Source organism: Falco punctatus, assembly GCF_963210335.1.
Source record: "Falco punctatus genome assembly, chromosome: 8".
In the NCBI taxonomy this organism is placed as follows: Eukaryota; Metazoa; Chordata; class Aves; order Falconiformes; family Falconidae; genus Falco; species Falco punctatus.
Genome location: NC_137588.1, coordinates 40,617,783 through 40,631,628, shown reverse-complemented (window position 1 = coordinate 40,631,628; position 13,846 = coordinate 40,617,783). Strand labels below are relative to the sequence as shown.

The window sequence follows — 13,846 nt, the reverse complement described above, 5'->3', positions numbered from 1 at the left end:
GGGCTGTCCTGTCCTCTCCTATCTACCACGTTACATTAGCCTGTACCTATGTAAGCTTCTTCCCTACCATAAACAAATGCATCAGACCATTTCCATATGCCTCTGCATCAAAGGGTATTACCCTATGCACAGAACCAGAGAAACATGATCTCTTCTGTCTGATCCCTGTTTTCCGCAGGAAAAGAAGCTCTAGTGTGCCGTGCTCACCAAGTAGAATTACCAATACACCTCCACCCTCCTTCCACCCCCTTCCCAAATTAGTTTAAACCACGATTTGTTCCTCGGTCCAAATTACTATACAGAACTGCAAATGTCAATGCCAGCGGTGATAACTTGGGGGCAGACAGATACATCATGGATGGGAAGAGGGTGAACAGCTGCTTTTAGTGGCAGTGCAGGTCTATGGAGATCACAAAACCAAACCACGAGTCTCAATATTACATATGAAAGAAACAAACATACAAATGAAAGTTAGGTATTGCTTTTAAATGACATCCACACCGCAGAACACAACAGAAAAAAACCCTGAAGTCTACTGTTCAAAAAAGCCTCCGAAACATATGCTTGGCTTCTCTATTTTTTCCCAGTAACAGCCATAACGCTGTTTTAAAAACAATGAAAAACACTGGAGTAGTTGCTTCCACGAAACAAATGACAGTACTCGATAGTTAAGCATTTGAGCACTTCAGTTAGCAACATAAAAATCTTGTGCATGTTAAAGACATTTTCTGAACAGCTGTGGTTTTAAGTATGCTTTACTATTGTGAGGATGAAGGCAAGTGCTTCTGTATCCAACTTAAGTTTTGAGTAGTTTAAATGCAGGAATAAAAAACTATTATCTTGTTTCTTATTAAGCAACAAATCCATTCTTCAAAAAGAACAAATTTCACTGAGAGATGGATTTATATCAATTTAAAGAAACTGTAACCTAATTCCACAAATCATTAACTGTAAAGGAAAATATAATGCTTGAAATTCAAATTAGAGGCACATTACGATACTCTCCTCAAAAAAGTATGAAATCCTTTCACAAATATTGCAGTGACAAGTGCTTAAAGCAGTTATATCAAAATCACTGGCTTTAAACTAGACAAACAACAATACTGAAAATTAAGTTTAAGAGTTAAGTTTTCCCTCCCCTGCTGCCTTTCATTCAAAGCCCTTTATGAATATTTCAGGCATCAAGGAAATCACTATCATCAATTTGTAACAGTTACAGGTGAAACTAGAAACAAGATGCCCAAATTTACTCACAGAAGTCTAGTTAAGCTTGTAAAAAACACGTTTTGTTTTGTTTGGTTGGTCTTTTGGGGTTTTTTTGTTTGTTTGTTTTGTTTGTTTGTTTTTGTTTGTTTTTTTTTTTTTTTTAAGAATCCTGAGCACTGTGTAGCATCTGGGGATTTAACATCAGTTAATTAGAAAACTTCTTAAAGTTTTGAACCTAGTGACTTGCCAAAATATAAATAAAAGAGAATCATTTGTGGGAGGTAAAACCAAATCTCACTTTGCTTTAGAGGCTAGAAGAACATCCCTTCCTTTCCATACCCTCCACCCAAAAAACCTGCCAGTCTTTTGAAGCACACTATGTGAATTTTTTCTTGACCACAAAGCAAATGACCACTTAATACTTCTCAAAGATTTAATGAAAAAACTAAAGCATCTATCACATGAGAGAAGGCAGTAACTACTCAGTAAAAAGTGGCCAGTGAAAACTGGTGCTTCTTATTTTCACATTAGATTACGATACTTTTCCTATACCTGAATTTCGTATTTCTTAGAAAAACCTGGCATTTCAAAATATTTCCCCACTACCTTATACATCAACCTCCTGTGGTTCCCCGCACATTTGCCTTTTGTGTTGAAACATTTCTATGAAGTCAAAACTTCCGGCATGCTTATGAAGCAGCAACACACACCCACACATACAAATCAAAACAAATCCTGATTTAAAATGCAAAGTATAATTGTCTTCTGTTAACATAATGAAAAAGAATAGTTTTCCTGTTTTTTTTTCTTTCCCCCAACCCCAAACAACTTTGTTAAAATCAACAGGCATTTACTCTAAAACTACAGGGACTATTTTTATACAGAAACATTCCTTGACAATATTTTCAACTTGTTCTGCTTCTAAGCAAAAATTTTTAACGTGCCACAGGCATAATTATTTTTGTATGGCTTTTAAAAATCACCTCTGTGGTGCCAAGGATGCTGATATAATGTGAGTAAAGATATAATGTGGATATATTAGTCTAACAGTTTGCCACAGCTGTCGAAAAAATAAGGGCCCACTTTCCCTTTCCTGAGCATTCCCTGTCCCTTCCCTTGGGCTGATTGTGACCACACAGCACATCAAGGCAATACACTACGTTGCCAGAAAGCCTTTTTTTTGAAAAAGAAAAAAAAAAATGATAAAAAAAAAATTTTTCAGGTTAGTTTAGCAAATTGCATCAGTTTGCAACAAGGTGCAGATTAACACAAGAAGCACTGCAAGGCAGAGGCAGTGGTGAGCCGCTGGCCCATGTAACTTCATCCCAAGTACTCCACCTGCTCAAAGACATGCTCTGTCCTCAATCCGGGCAGTTCACAAGGCAGCACAGCAGGAACACTCCTGCTGCACAACTGTCTACTGCCAGATAAAAAGCAGAAGCAGCTACATTGGCCAAAAGCACTCGAACTGACTGTGTCATACAATGCATCATACTCAGGCAACTAAGCTTTACTCTTCCTGCAGCTCAAAGCCATTGATCGTTAAACCCATTAAGTGATCTCAAAATCAGGGATATCAAGTTATGTTGTACGCTATAAGGTTTTAAAATCTCAAACAGGGCTTTCTGGTTCTGATTTTTACAGCTGGGGGTTGCAGTCAGCTGTCAGGTACTGCATACTAGTCATACCGGAAAAAGAACAGAGGGGAAAATACTCATTAAAGAATGGTAACTCCCAGAAATAAGTTTCCTTAAGTGTCTTCAAGAATGGTTCTCAAGATCAGAGAGAAGCTTAAACATGAGACTACAACTCCATTAAAAATATGACCAACTGAACAGATTGTTTCAAGACCTGCCCCAACACAGTCTGTCAGCAACTTGCGTTTATCTCCAGTTTTGCCTCTCATATGGCAACTGAAACAGGTGATCCATCACGTACAACAAAGGGGGTAGAAAAAAGACCAGTTATCCAAATGGGGTTGTACACAGATGCATTTCTCTCTCCTGACTCCAAAACATAAGCAAGTTCTCAAACTTCCAGAGCACATGTGAGTTTTGTTAAATGGTGCAGGATTTCCCCTTGGTTACATTTATTCAACAAGTTCTGTTGTGAATATGGCTGACAAGTTCTCACTGGAAGAGCCTGATGACTATCTTGGTTGTTTCCTCCCTTTCTAGTTTGGGACCAGTACATTTTTAACCAGATGATCTGTAAAGTTAAGATCTAAATACAGTATAAAGGAATATGAATTCTTTAATTTTGTAATTACTCTAAAACGGACTACAAACTACATTTCATGTAGTACGTATCAACTACATTTCTTTTAAATGGCAACAATTTTTCTTTTTCACCCCACAAAATCCTCTATTTTATCATACGTTGCAAACATACTCCCTAAACTTAGGGACTTGTAGGCAGGACACTTCAGCTTCAGCAAAACAGTCATACAAATAGAAGGAACTCTGATAACTCTTTACAGATGCAAAATATTCAGGAAAGTAAATGGCACCATTCTATTTCCTTCTAAGTTACATTTAAAAGGCTATTAATTCAGCTATTAATTAGAGTCCTATGGAGACAACGGAAATTAAGCATTCACATAACAACTAAAATCCTGACTTTTTCAATATTCAGTTTTAAGTGCCTAGCTATAATGACCAGGTTTCTCAATTCACAGTTTTCAGTCACTAGTAGTTTCACATGAAACATCAGCAGTTTAATACAAGTAAAAATAACTTCTGGCCGGTGAGAAAGTCAAAGTAGAGACTTAATAGCGAAAGAACATTTTTCTCCAGGTCATCTGTTTCTCTGTGCTCCTCAATCACACAAAACCCACCACACCACTCAATCACAGCACAAAGACCACACACCTCAGACAGTTACAGGCATTTCACAGGTGGGAGATGACAACGGATGCCTCAAGACAGGACAGAAACGGGCAGGACACGCCATGTGCTTCCAGGGCCACCGACCAGAGCAATACTCGCAGTCCCTGCTGCCTGGCCCGCTCCCACAGCCGGGGCGGGCATGGCCAGCAGAGCCCTTACCACTACTCCTGCGACACTGTGCTAGGGGGGCAGTGACACCACCGAGCTCGTCTGTAGTTGAGGAACCCCAAACTGACTATGCCTGCTGTATTTCACCATGAACACCTGCAGACATTTCACTCAACAGCCAGAGAAACTACAGTACGTTTGAAGGAAGCTATGAACAGCAGACTAATTCTGTATTTTTAAACCACGCATGCTTACAAATTTCTTGCCCCAAATACTGGGGAAAAAAAATATGTAAATTATACCAAAACAACTTCTTACATGTCCACAGAAAGTTCCATAACCATGAACAAACATCAATGCATCTTACCTCAATCATTATATGAAAGGCGTGCTTGTAGAGGGGGGAAAAAACACAGGCAAAAGAAATTACTATTTATACCAAGAATGGGATGAAAAAACAGCTTATAAGAAAAGAGACAAAATCAATTGTTTATGAAAATATTCACGGGGACAGCAATACTTTCTTGTACTAATAACAGATCATTTAAAATAAAAAAAATCCATCATTGGTATGTTAGCAATGAAAAATGGGTAAAAAAAGATTATTATACAGACCATTAGCTAAACTGATCTTATAATTAAAACCTGAGTTGTCCACTATAGGTGCATAAAAATCTTGTTACTACATAACAGTATATAAACACATGCAGAAATTTAAACATTCATCCAAACAAGTTACACGAACTTATTTCTTGTTATGCTTCCAACTGTTCAGGAGAGGGCAGCGTTGTATTTTTAAAAATTCACTGTAATTAGTCACTAGCTGTGGAAAATGAAAACTTTTTAATATCTAAGTTGTAACTAAACCTTATAAACAAATAGGTCATCATACATTAGGTCTATTTTACTAAATTTAATCAATTAATATGGCATGTTAGACATGTAACTAGAACAAGTGAACTTGAAAACACTGTATCCAGCATATATAAAGGGAGACTACAATATTAAAGATTCTTTCAAACAAGTCACATGAGTTTACAGACTGTGGAATCAAACCCATTATAAAAACCTAAGTCCCAGAGCACTGTTACTGAAACTTAAAACACATTTTAATGACACACGCTTGTTTATGCTACTTTTACCTCTTCTTTTATTGAACAATCTCATTGCCATTCAAGCAGAAAAGCACTGAAGACACCTTTGTTCCTCCTCCTCCTGTACTTTTGCCTCAGCCATTTTCTTTGTCCTTTATAATTTGATCAGGTTGATGTTGCAAGAGCATGAAATTCAAACACTTTAAGTATTCAGCTGCAACGTAACTGCATCATCCTTTCCTTCACCCTTTGTCTCAACATACTCAGGATGCTACAGAGCTCAGGGCCAACAAGAGGCATTTCTCTGTGCTTGAAAACTGTCTAGCACACACTTAGTATTATCTAAATAATTAATAATAGAAGGGCTGAAGTATTTCTTGAAGGCTAGATTAGATGGGAGTCAGATTTATAAATACTGTAATAGAGCTTGCTGCCACTGACAGAACACTAAAGAACACACCAAAGCCCGAGAGGATCACTCCTCTCACTGTTGGTCAGTAGACCCTGGAGATGAGGATAACACCCACACCAAGTCCGAAGGAGATTCTTGCAGGACCTGTACAGCCCACAAATATGTTGGGGCACTTCATAAGGGGGGGAAAACCCGCCCCCCCCCCCCCCCCCCCCCCCCGCTAAACAAAAAAACCTAACCTCTTACACTGCTTTTCAGAATAGCTGATCTTCACCTTCAAATCTCTTGAGAGCTGGTGGTTCCAGCAGAATGACAGCTCTTCCGCATATACTTAGAAAAACTACAAGTAAGATTCTGCAGACAACGTTCACAAACCACAAGCACAGTTAATGGAAGAAGTTCCTCCTCCAAGCCCCCCATATTCCTCTGCCAGAAACGGCAGCCAAGCAAAACAGAAATAATACTCAATCTGTGAATCAGATAAGGAGTGGCTACTGAACAGAATAATATAACTATCTCTGTGTACTCCTACTTCTACTAACTCAAGTAGTCAAGAAACAGACAATAACTTAAAAAAATTAAGAAGCATCGCTCCTATGAAATAATGGTTCAACAAATATCTTTCCTGTGGATGTAGAAAAAATGTATTAGTTCTTTCAGGGCTATTTGTTATTAAAATTCTCCAGCTCCTGAGAATTACATAAATTTCTCAGAGTTAAGGAAAAAGATACACGAATCCAACCTTTTTTGCTCTTCCTGTAATGAGAAACTGCAAACATGAAACTGAGAAGTAAGAGTCCTCTCCCAAGACTCCTACTGCTCTTGAGGGGACCAACTTCCCCCATACACTAATAAATGAGACATGCATGAAAATTTTCAAAGAGATTTACGCACATCATGGACCTTCCGTTTTAAAAACCATTGCCCTTCCTTCAAGACTACAGACCACCACCTCAGTCTCTTCAGTAAGAATGCAGTATCACCAGTTTAAGCAGTATCAGGCTATTACAGAAATGCAAATATGCACTTTCTTCCATCAGGAATTGATAGAACTCTTATAAATAAAAACTGGGAGTAATTAACTCCCCTCCCCAAATTAGCTATCAGATATACAAATCTATTTAAACACATTAACTTCCTATTTATACTGTCTGAAAACTACTTCTATAGGTTTTATCAGGGATTACGCAAATAATTGTAACATTTGTAACTAGTTAGACCACAGAAACCAAGCAGTGTGGTCTCTTTGAAAATTTGGGTTATCCACAACCGTATTCCGAACTTCAAACATGTCACTAAAATCTTTATAAACAGGTGTTCAAAATAAGTGCAAATCATTGTATTACAAATTTATTGTCCCAGTTCCTTCATTTGTTTCTAACTAGTACTCCAAATAAGATGCCTGCTTATTCATACAGTCCCTCATTTCTTCAGAGTGTAACATAAAATGAATTACTTTTTTTATACCTTGTGAACTGTCTAATTCTCACGCATTTAGTGATATAAAGGATTACCTGGAAGATGTCAATGTAAAACATTCAGGAGAGCATATCTGAGGATATGCAAGCTGAACTTTATTATGGAAAACTACTGAAAAGCTCCTGAAGGTAGAGTACCCGATTGCAGACTTCAGAGATGAGTATTTCAGCCTTCCTGTAATTGTTCCAAAGCACTGTCTAAGACTATAATTTAAATGTGATCTTGATAATTTAGATTATTTTGAATATTACTGTTTACAATGAACGCACAGAGAAAAAAATCTTCCAAGCAAAATTAAATGCAGTGCTGTAAAAGCCTTCAGTGACTTGTCAGTTGTTAAATGCGTATCTGCCAAGTCAATGTTTATGAGAATAAGACACAAAGTACTGCCAACATTCAGCCTTATCAGATGGATACTCATCTTGCACCGGCCTCTCAGACCCACGCTTGACAGGTCCAATCCTAAAACTAAACCAACTTTTTAGTAAGCCAGGAATAAGGTACAGTATTGAACCCATACTGTTTATAAGAGTATTCTTTCTTTGAAAGAATGCAGAAGTACAAACTTGAATTTCACTATTGAATCTATTTTTTTCATTTCAATTGTACTTTAATTATAAAGTTGCCTTTAGGCTGCCATTCAGGATAAGATATCAAAAATCTGGATTTGCATTTTCTTACCTCTTGAAGATTAAAAAAAAACCACCCCCCACCACTACCCCCCAAAAAACCAAACACAAACAAACAAAAACCAAAACCAACAACAAAACAAAAAACCCCAAACCACCAGAAGAGCTGCATTTATGTTTTGTTTTTTTAAATGGAGATAGCTCATTCCAAAAACAAAGTGAGAATTCAGGAAAGTAGTGTAAAAAAATTTTTTTTACAAGCTACCAAGTTTTAGAACCAAGTTGTTTTTTTTTGTTTTTTTGTGTTGTTTTTTTTTTTACAAGATACCAGTTTTAGTTTCTGGACACCTGGCTGTATACTGAGCATTGAAAAAGCACGTACCACTACGTGCTTAGCTTTCATTTATCATACAAATTCTTCTCTCTGGTAAAAGATTTTCAGAAACTACTTGTAATAGCCCATAAATTCTTGGGGGGGGGGGGGGGGGGGGGGGGGAGGGGGAGAATAAAAAAAGACAGTTACAAGCTATTTACTTACTACACATTAAGGACTCCTTATCTGTAAAAACTTTCCTACTTCATTCTCACAGTGTCCCTGTATTTGTGGGGGTTTTACCTTTAATCAACCACATCATGGTTGTGCCTCACAGTACCACAATCAAAGGACATATAGTACCATATCTTTCTCTTGCCTCATTTAGCTAATGATTGGCATAAATTATAGAAGAAATTATTAGTCCTGAAGATATGAGATGCAGTATTAAAGAATGTGAGATCATGCACACATCTAGCAGTCCAATCTTGAGATCATTCAGCTATTCCTTTTTTAATACCAACATTGCCATTCATTATATGTTAATCATTTATTAACTACTGATATGTACGCAACCTTAACTCCTTCCTAAGCAGCCACAAAATGGTTTTTTTTTAACGTCTTCCTCTTTCTGAGCTCCAGATTTTCTTTGTTAATGAATCTCTTTTCCCATTTCATAAAAGCACCTAGCTTCCTCTCCATATAATTTTCAAGCAGCTACTAGTCTTCCTAGGTCTAGACTAAGTGCTTGTAAGAACACCTCTCCCTTTCCTATGCTTCGTTTTTCAAGTGTTATAACGTCTCTATTAAAACACATGTAACTACAACTAGAAAAAAAAAAAAAAGTGGTTGGAAAACAAAACCAGAAAAAGCCTGAACTCTTGATTTGATTTCTTCATTCCTCTTCAGTAGCCAACCATGATTTTCCTAGTGTGGCAAAGGGATAAAGATTACCCCAGAAATTTTAAGTGCACCAGGTAGATTATTTGATGTGCTAAAAATTTAGAAAATAAAAACAATAAATCAAAATCTTCTCCAATTTCAACCATAAGAAAATTCCCATTACTAATTACCTTTATGTTTTTTCGAAAACAAACCATTCAAGTTACACACACACACTCACCAAACTCCTTGGCACAGGTCTGGTGGCCTGGACCAGATGTCTGAGGTTAAAAACTGCATCAAAAACAGTGCTTGTTTTGTTATATGTTCTTTTCCTATCAGTTTTCCATCACAGACTGCTACACATGCAGTCAGACCTGCAGTCAGACCTGCAGTCAGTAGTTCAGAGTAGGTCTTGCATCAGCCACTGCTAGAGATTTTCCTCCTTCATCGTTATTCTCCTCACATTACATGATACTGTTTTCAATTCTAATTTCTTACAGCTGAAACTGAAATATCAAAACTGTGACATAGCTACAAAGATCTATTCATACTTGGGTGTCTTCACGAAAAGATACACTGAAAAAAGGCTATCATGTGGTAGTGAAGGGAGCCATACCAAAATCACAAGAGTATTTTTTTTTTTACTCAAGAAAAACTTTTTGAGACCAGAAGGTTAAGATCACTGTCTCTTTATATCTGATATATGTGCTCCAATTATTCTTACATTTTTGGTTCAAATAGCATGTGACTTTGAAAACAAGGGATATTTTCCATATATATAATAGGACCAGTGAGGTTCATCCACATGGGATAAAAAAAACAAACCAAAAAAACCCACCCCAAAATGAAAATGAAGGCTATATATATAAAAAAGACTATTGTGCTCAATACAGGCAATACTGGCTGAAGAGCTCAAAGGAAGTGATATACAGGAGGTTAAAAGCGTAAGATGCAGTCATATTTTTCAACCGTGTAATCCTCCTCTCTGAGAGGAGAAAGAAATGGCAATTCCTAGCAACTAACCTTGCTTTTATGGACACATTAATTAATAGATTGGATCTATCCATTTCAAGTTTTTTAATTTTTGGTAACACCAAACAGGTGTAGATCAGGGCTTTCTTGTGCTTAGTGATTAAAAACACAAGAATCTTTGACCCGAGTAATTTCAAACATTTCAGAAGAAAGTACAAAAATAGGTTACGAAGACATTATGTGAATCTGTAAAGCTTTTTTTCAACCCTCTCAACATATGACTCTTATTTTAAAAACAACACAACAAAAAAAGCAACTCTGTGATTCAGTAAGATATTCATAAACTTGGGCACTCAACAAAAGAAGTACAAGAGGTTAATCTCTCTTTGCACAGAATGGATGTAGAATGTTGGGAGCCACAGTTCTGTGAACTGATAAAAAACAAAAGCGTTACTTGTGTCAGTTCCGCTATAAAATAGGTTACGGTCCTATCTATCGGATGACAGAGTGGTAACACCACAGTTGTAATTAGCATTGACTGACAACTCTGGCCCAAGCTCAAGAGATGTAAAAAATAAATGAGCATAACATATCAACTCCTTGCCATCCGCATTCGTACTTCTACCAGAGATATTAGTAGGATGCTGCGGAGCAATCTAAACTACACTGAATTTGAGAGTGAACGCCTCTGTCCACAACAACAGCAGTTTTTCATTTTCAGTATACCTGGTGCTTATGAGTGAAAATTAACCAGGTGAAAGTAACTCTTTCTACATATATATCTCTATACACACCAATTCAAATACTAATTCATTTTTTGGTGAATTTGATCAAACAGGAATATGTTTGCTGCATGACTAAATCAAATACAAATAAGAAAATGACAGTTCTTTCAAACCATTTTACACATACATACACCTGTTTAGCAAACTTACATTTGTTAATAACTCATCTAAGAATTTAAAAAGTGTCTGATTTTATAAGATCTGACAGCTTTAACTAGATAGCTCCCTACACAAATAAATGAGGCATGCAGTTAACAGCACCAAGAGACAAGGAAGTGCATAAGCCAAGACTAAAGGGAGCGGCAGGAGCAACCACAGGTCCCTGCGCTGGCAGCAGCACCTCGGAGCACCCAGCTCTGCCATGGCTGTCCCGGACACCTTCAGGACCCACTAAGCACTTCTCACTCAGATACCAACAAGGAGCATCTCAGCAGTTACACCTTAGTCTACTAACCCCCTTGAACCCTCTACCCAATACCTGAAAGCAAGCCAGAATGAAACACGGAAGGAGCAAACAAAAATATCTACTGCTTTCCTATCTTAAACCAAACATATTAACTAATTCTACTACATGAAAATTTAAAATAATGATCTGTACGTTCCAAGGGAATATAAAGTTAAGTTAATCTACAGAGCTATGAACTAAGTTCAGTTTGTGCAGGAACTGCCTGCGCACACCGTGAAACAATATGACTTTCAAAAGAAAATGAAGTTGTTTGCATTTTCTCAGATGTTTGTCCTTTATATTTCACTACAGGTTCAAAAATTCCTTCTAGCGTATTTCTTCCTTTTTTTGAAATATTCCAAACAATTCCCATCCCTTTTGCTCTCCATTTACTTATCCCTTCTTCTCTTAATCCTTCCAAAATTTCTCATTCTTCATTATTTCCTCATTTTTATTTTCTACTTATTCCTCAACTATCCTTTAATTTTTGATGAAAGTTTAGGTGCAGTTCACCCTGGTACTAAGTATTCCCATCGCCTTCTGGGAATAAACCAGGTAAAATGAGACAACCTTTATCTCTATCTCACACAGATAAGTCCCTGTTTTCTGGTGAGTATGTGCTATACATCTGAGCTATCCATTCTACTGTTTGCTACAGAAAGATTTAGAAGATAATCCATTTGCCTACAAACTCGACTCATGCGCTAATTATTAAATATAATATTAATATTTAATATATTAATGCATAAATATTTAAATGTTTGTTTAGTGGTTATAAAATTACTAATACTTTTCCCTCGCTTCCTGCTTCCTCTGTCTCCTGTTCAAATCAGCTGTAATCAAATTTAAAGTGGGAAATACTGCTCTGCTGCATATGGGAGAATATTTATACATTCTATTTCCATAATAATCCCATTTAGTTTTTCAGGAAGAAGTAGCTTTTCCTGACTTTCCACAACAAACCTTAATGCCTATTCACCAGAAGATAAGAAAGTGTTATTACACCATAATTAGCTCAAGCACCAACATATACTTATCCCAACAGATACAATCTGAGCATTAACAAAACAGGTTATTATCCTATTTATTAAAAATTTATGACGTGTCCACTCCTGTACCAAACAAACCATGCAAGAACTGAACCGCAATAAAAAGACTGAAGAACATAAAAATTCAAATTCTTGGTATCTTGCACATATTTAACATTTGCTTGCTTTTCTATCGCTTTAGCCATTACTTGATTTCTTTAAGTCTAGAAAGGAAATCACACGCTGAAAGGAAATCACATGCTGAAATTATTCACACAACCAGCAGTTATGAATTTCATCTTACAGTGAAGGCTACCAGGTTGACATAAAGTCCCAAATCCACACAAATTGAGATGGATGAAATAATTATGCTAACAGATTGCATGAAGTTTGAGGATCTGCGATACTTTCTGCAAGGACAGAAAACATACTTTTTTCCTCTAAATTATGTTTTTTGTTTAGCAAGAGCATATGCCCACTGCCTCCCCCCAAATTCTTCTCATCTATTACTACAAAGCTGAAAATAAAACAATTTTATTTATCAACCATAGGCAATACTCTTTCCTGGAAAACCCTGAAGTCAAGCAGTAACACTGCAAGTATCACAGAAGCTGGCAGTACGGAATCAATCCTTTTTAAATGCAATCCTGCCACAAATAACAAGTGTTTTAATTTTATTCAATCATAAATAGCATCACCGTATCACCACTGCACGAGAGGCAATGTATTCCGAGTGGTCACTACAGTGAGTTAGGAAGCTTAAATTCAATTCCTACTGCAAACCCCCAAGTGTTGTGGGACCCTGGGCAAGTCATTTATCTCTCCATTTCCACTACCACATTTTGTTCATCTTTCTTACTTCAGCCTGAAGAATTTCTGTCTTAACTCTTTTCATAAAAGCCTTCTGATCTCAATTGAATCTCTAGACATAACTGAAGGAAGAGGGTTTCTAGTATTAACACTAATTACACCTACATAATCAGCTGGAGCTTAACAGCAGGAACTATGCACATGCTGCCAAAATAGGTTTGGTTTGATGCAACACAGCCAGTTTTCATTTCAAATTTGGAGACCACAATCTCATAACATTTTCTAAGTAACACGCACACACTGCTAAAAACTGAAACATTTCAAAACAAGACACAAAATACATAAACAAGTAAGAGGAAAAAGGTGACAGGAATCACAGCAAGGCCATGAGCTGAGCTAAGCCCTGGAACTGTGCTTCAGCTGAAAATTTTCTTTATATTCCTTTAACTGATACCTGTATCCCAGTTCCATGCCTTTTTAAAAATAGCTAAGCTTCTGCTACTTACTATTTTCTATTCACTGTGAACTGCCATTATGAATTATCATCTCTCTTTCACTTTTAAGCTAAGGACTACATAAAGTTCAACTGTAAGCACCTGAGCACAGCTGTACACAACTTTCAGACAAAGTAGTTATTTTAACTACGTGGGAGTACAAACTTCCCACAGCTGTCCAGCAACACTGCACCTTTGCCATCTACAGTTTTGTGTTTAGTTTTTCTCCTCCCCCCTGCCCTGATGTGTAAAAACATTAAGTAGTTGCTCATACATGCAGAGACCAATTAATTACAGG

The 13,846-nt window shown here is 36.9% G+C and overlaps 1 protein-coding gene across 3 annotated transcripts in view; it reads right to left on the bottom strand.

The window, feature by feature from the left end:
- ACVR2A (activin A receptor type 2A) overlaps nucleotides 1–13,846 on the bottom strand; it is a 75,190-nt gene that overhangs the window by 14,546 nt on the left and 46,798 nt on the right. For 2 of the 3 annotated variants that reach the window (XM_080400077.1, XM_080400078.1), the window contains exon 6: nucleotides 4,570–4,593. The exons of the other annotated variant lie outside the window; for it this stretch is intronic. In XM_080400077.1, the coding sequence (XP_080256203.1) occupies nucleotides 4,570–4,593 (24 nt within the window). The remainder of the gene's footprint in view (nucleotides 1–4,569; nucleotides 4,594–13,846) is intronic. 3 annotated transcript variants of the gene reach the window in all.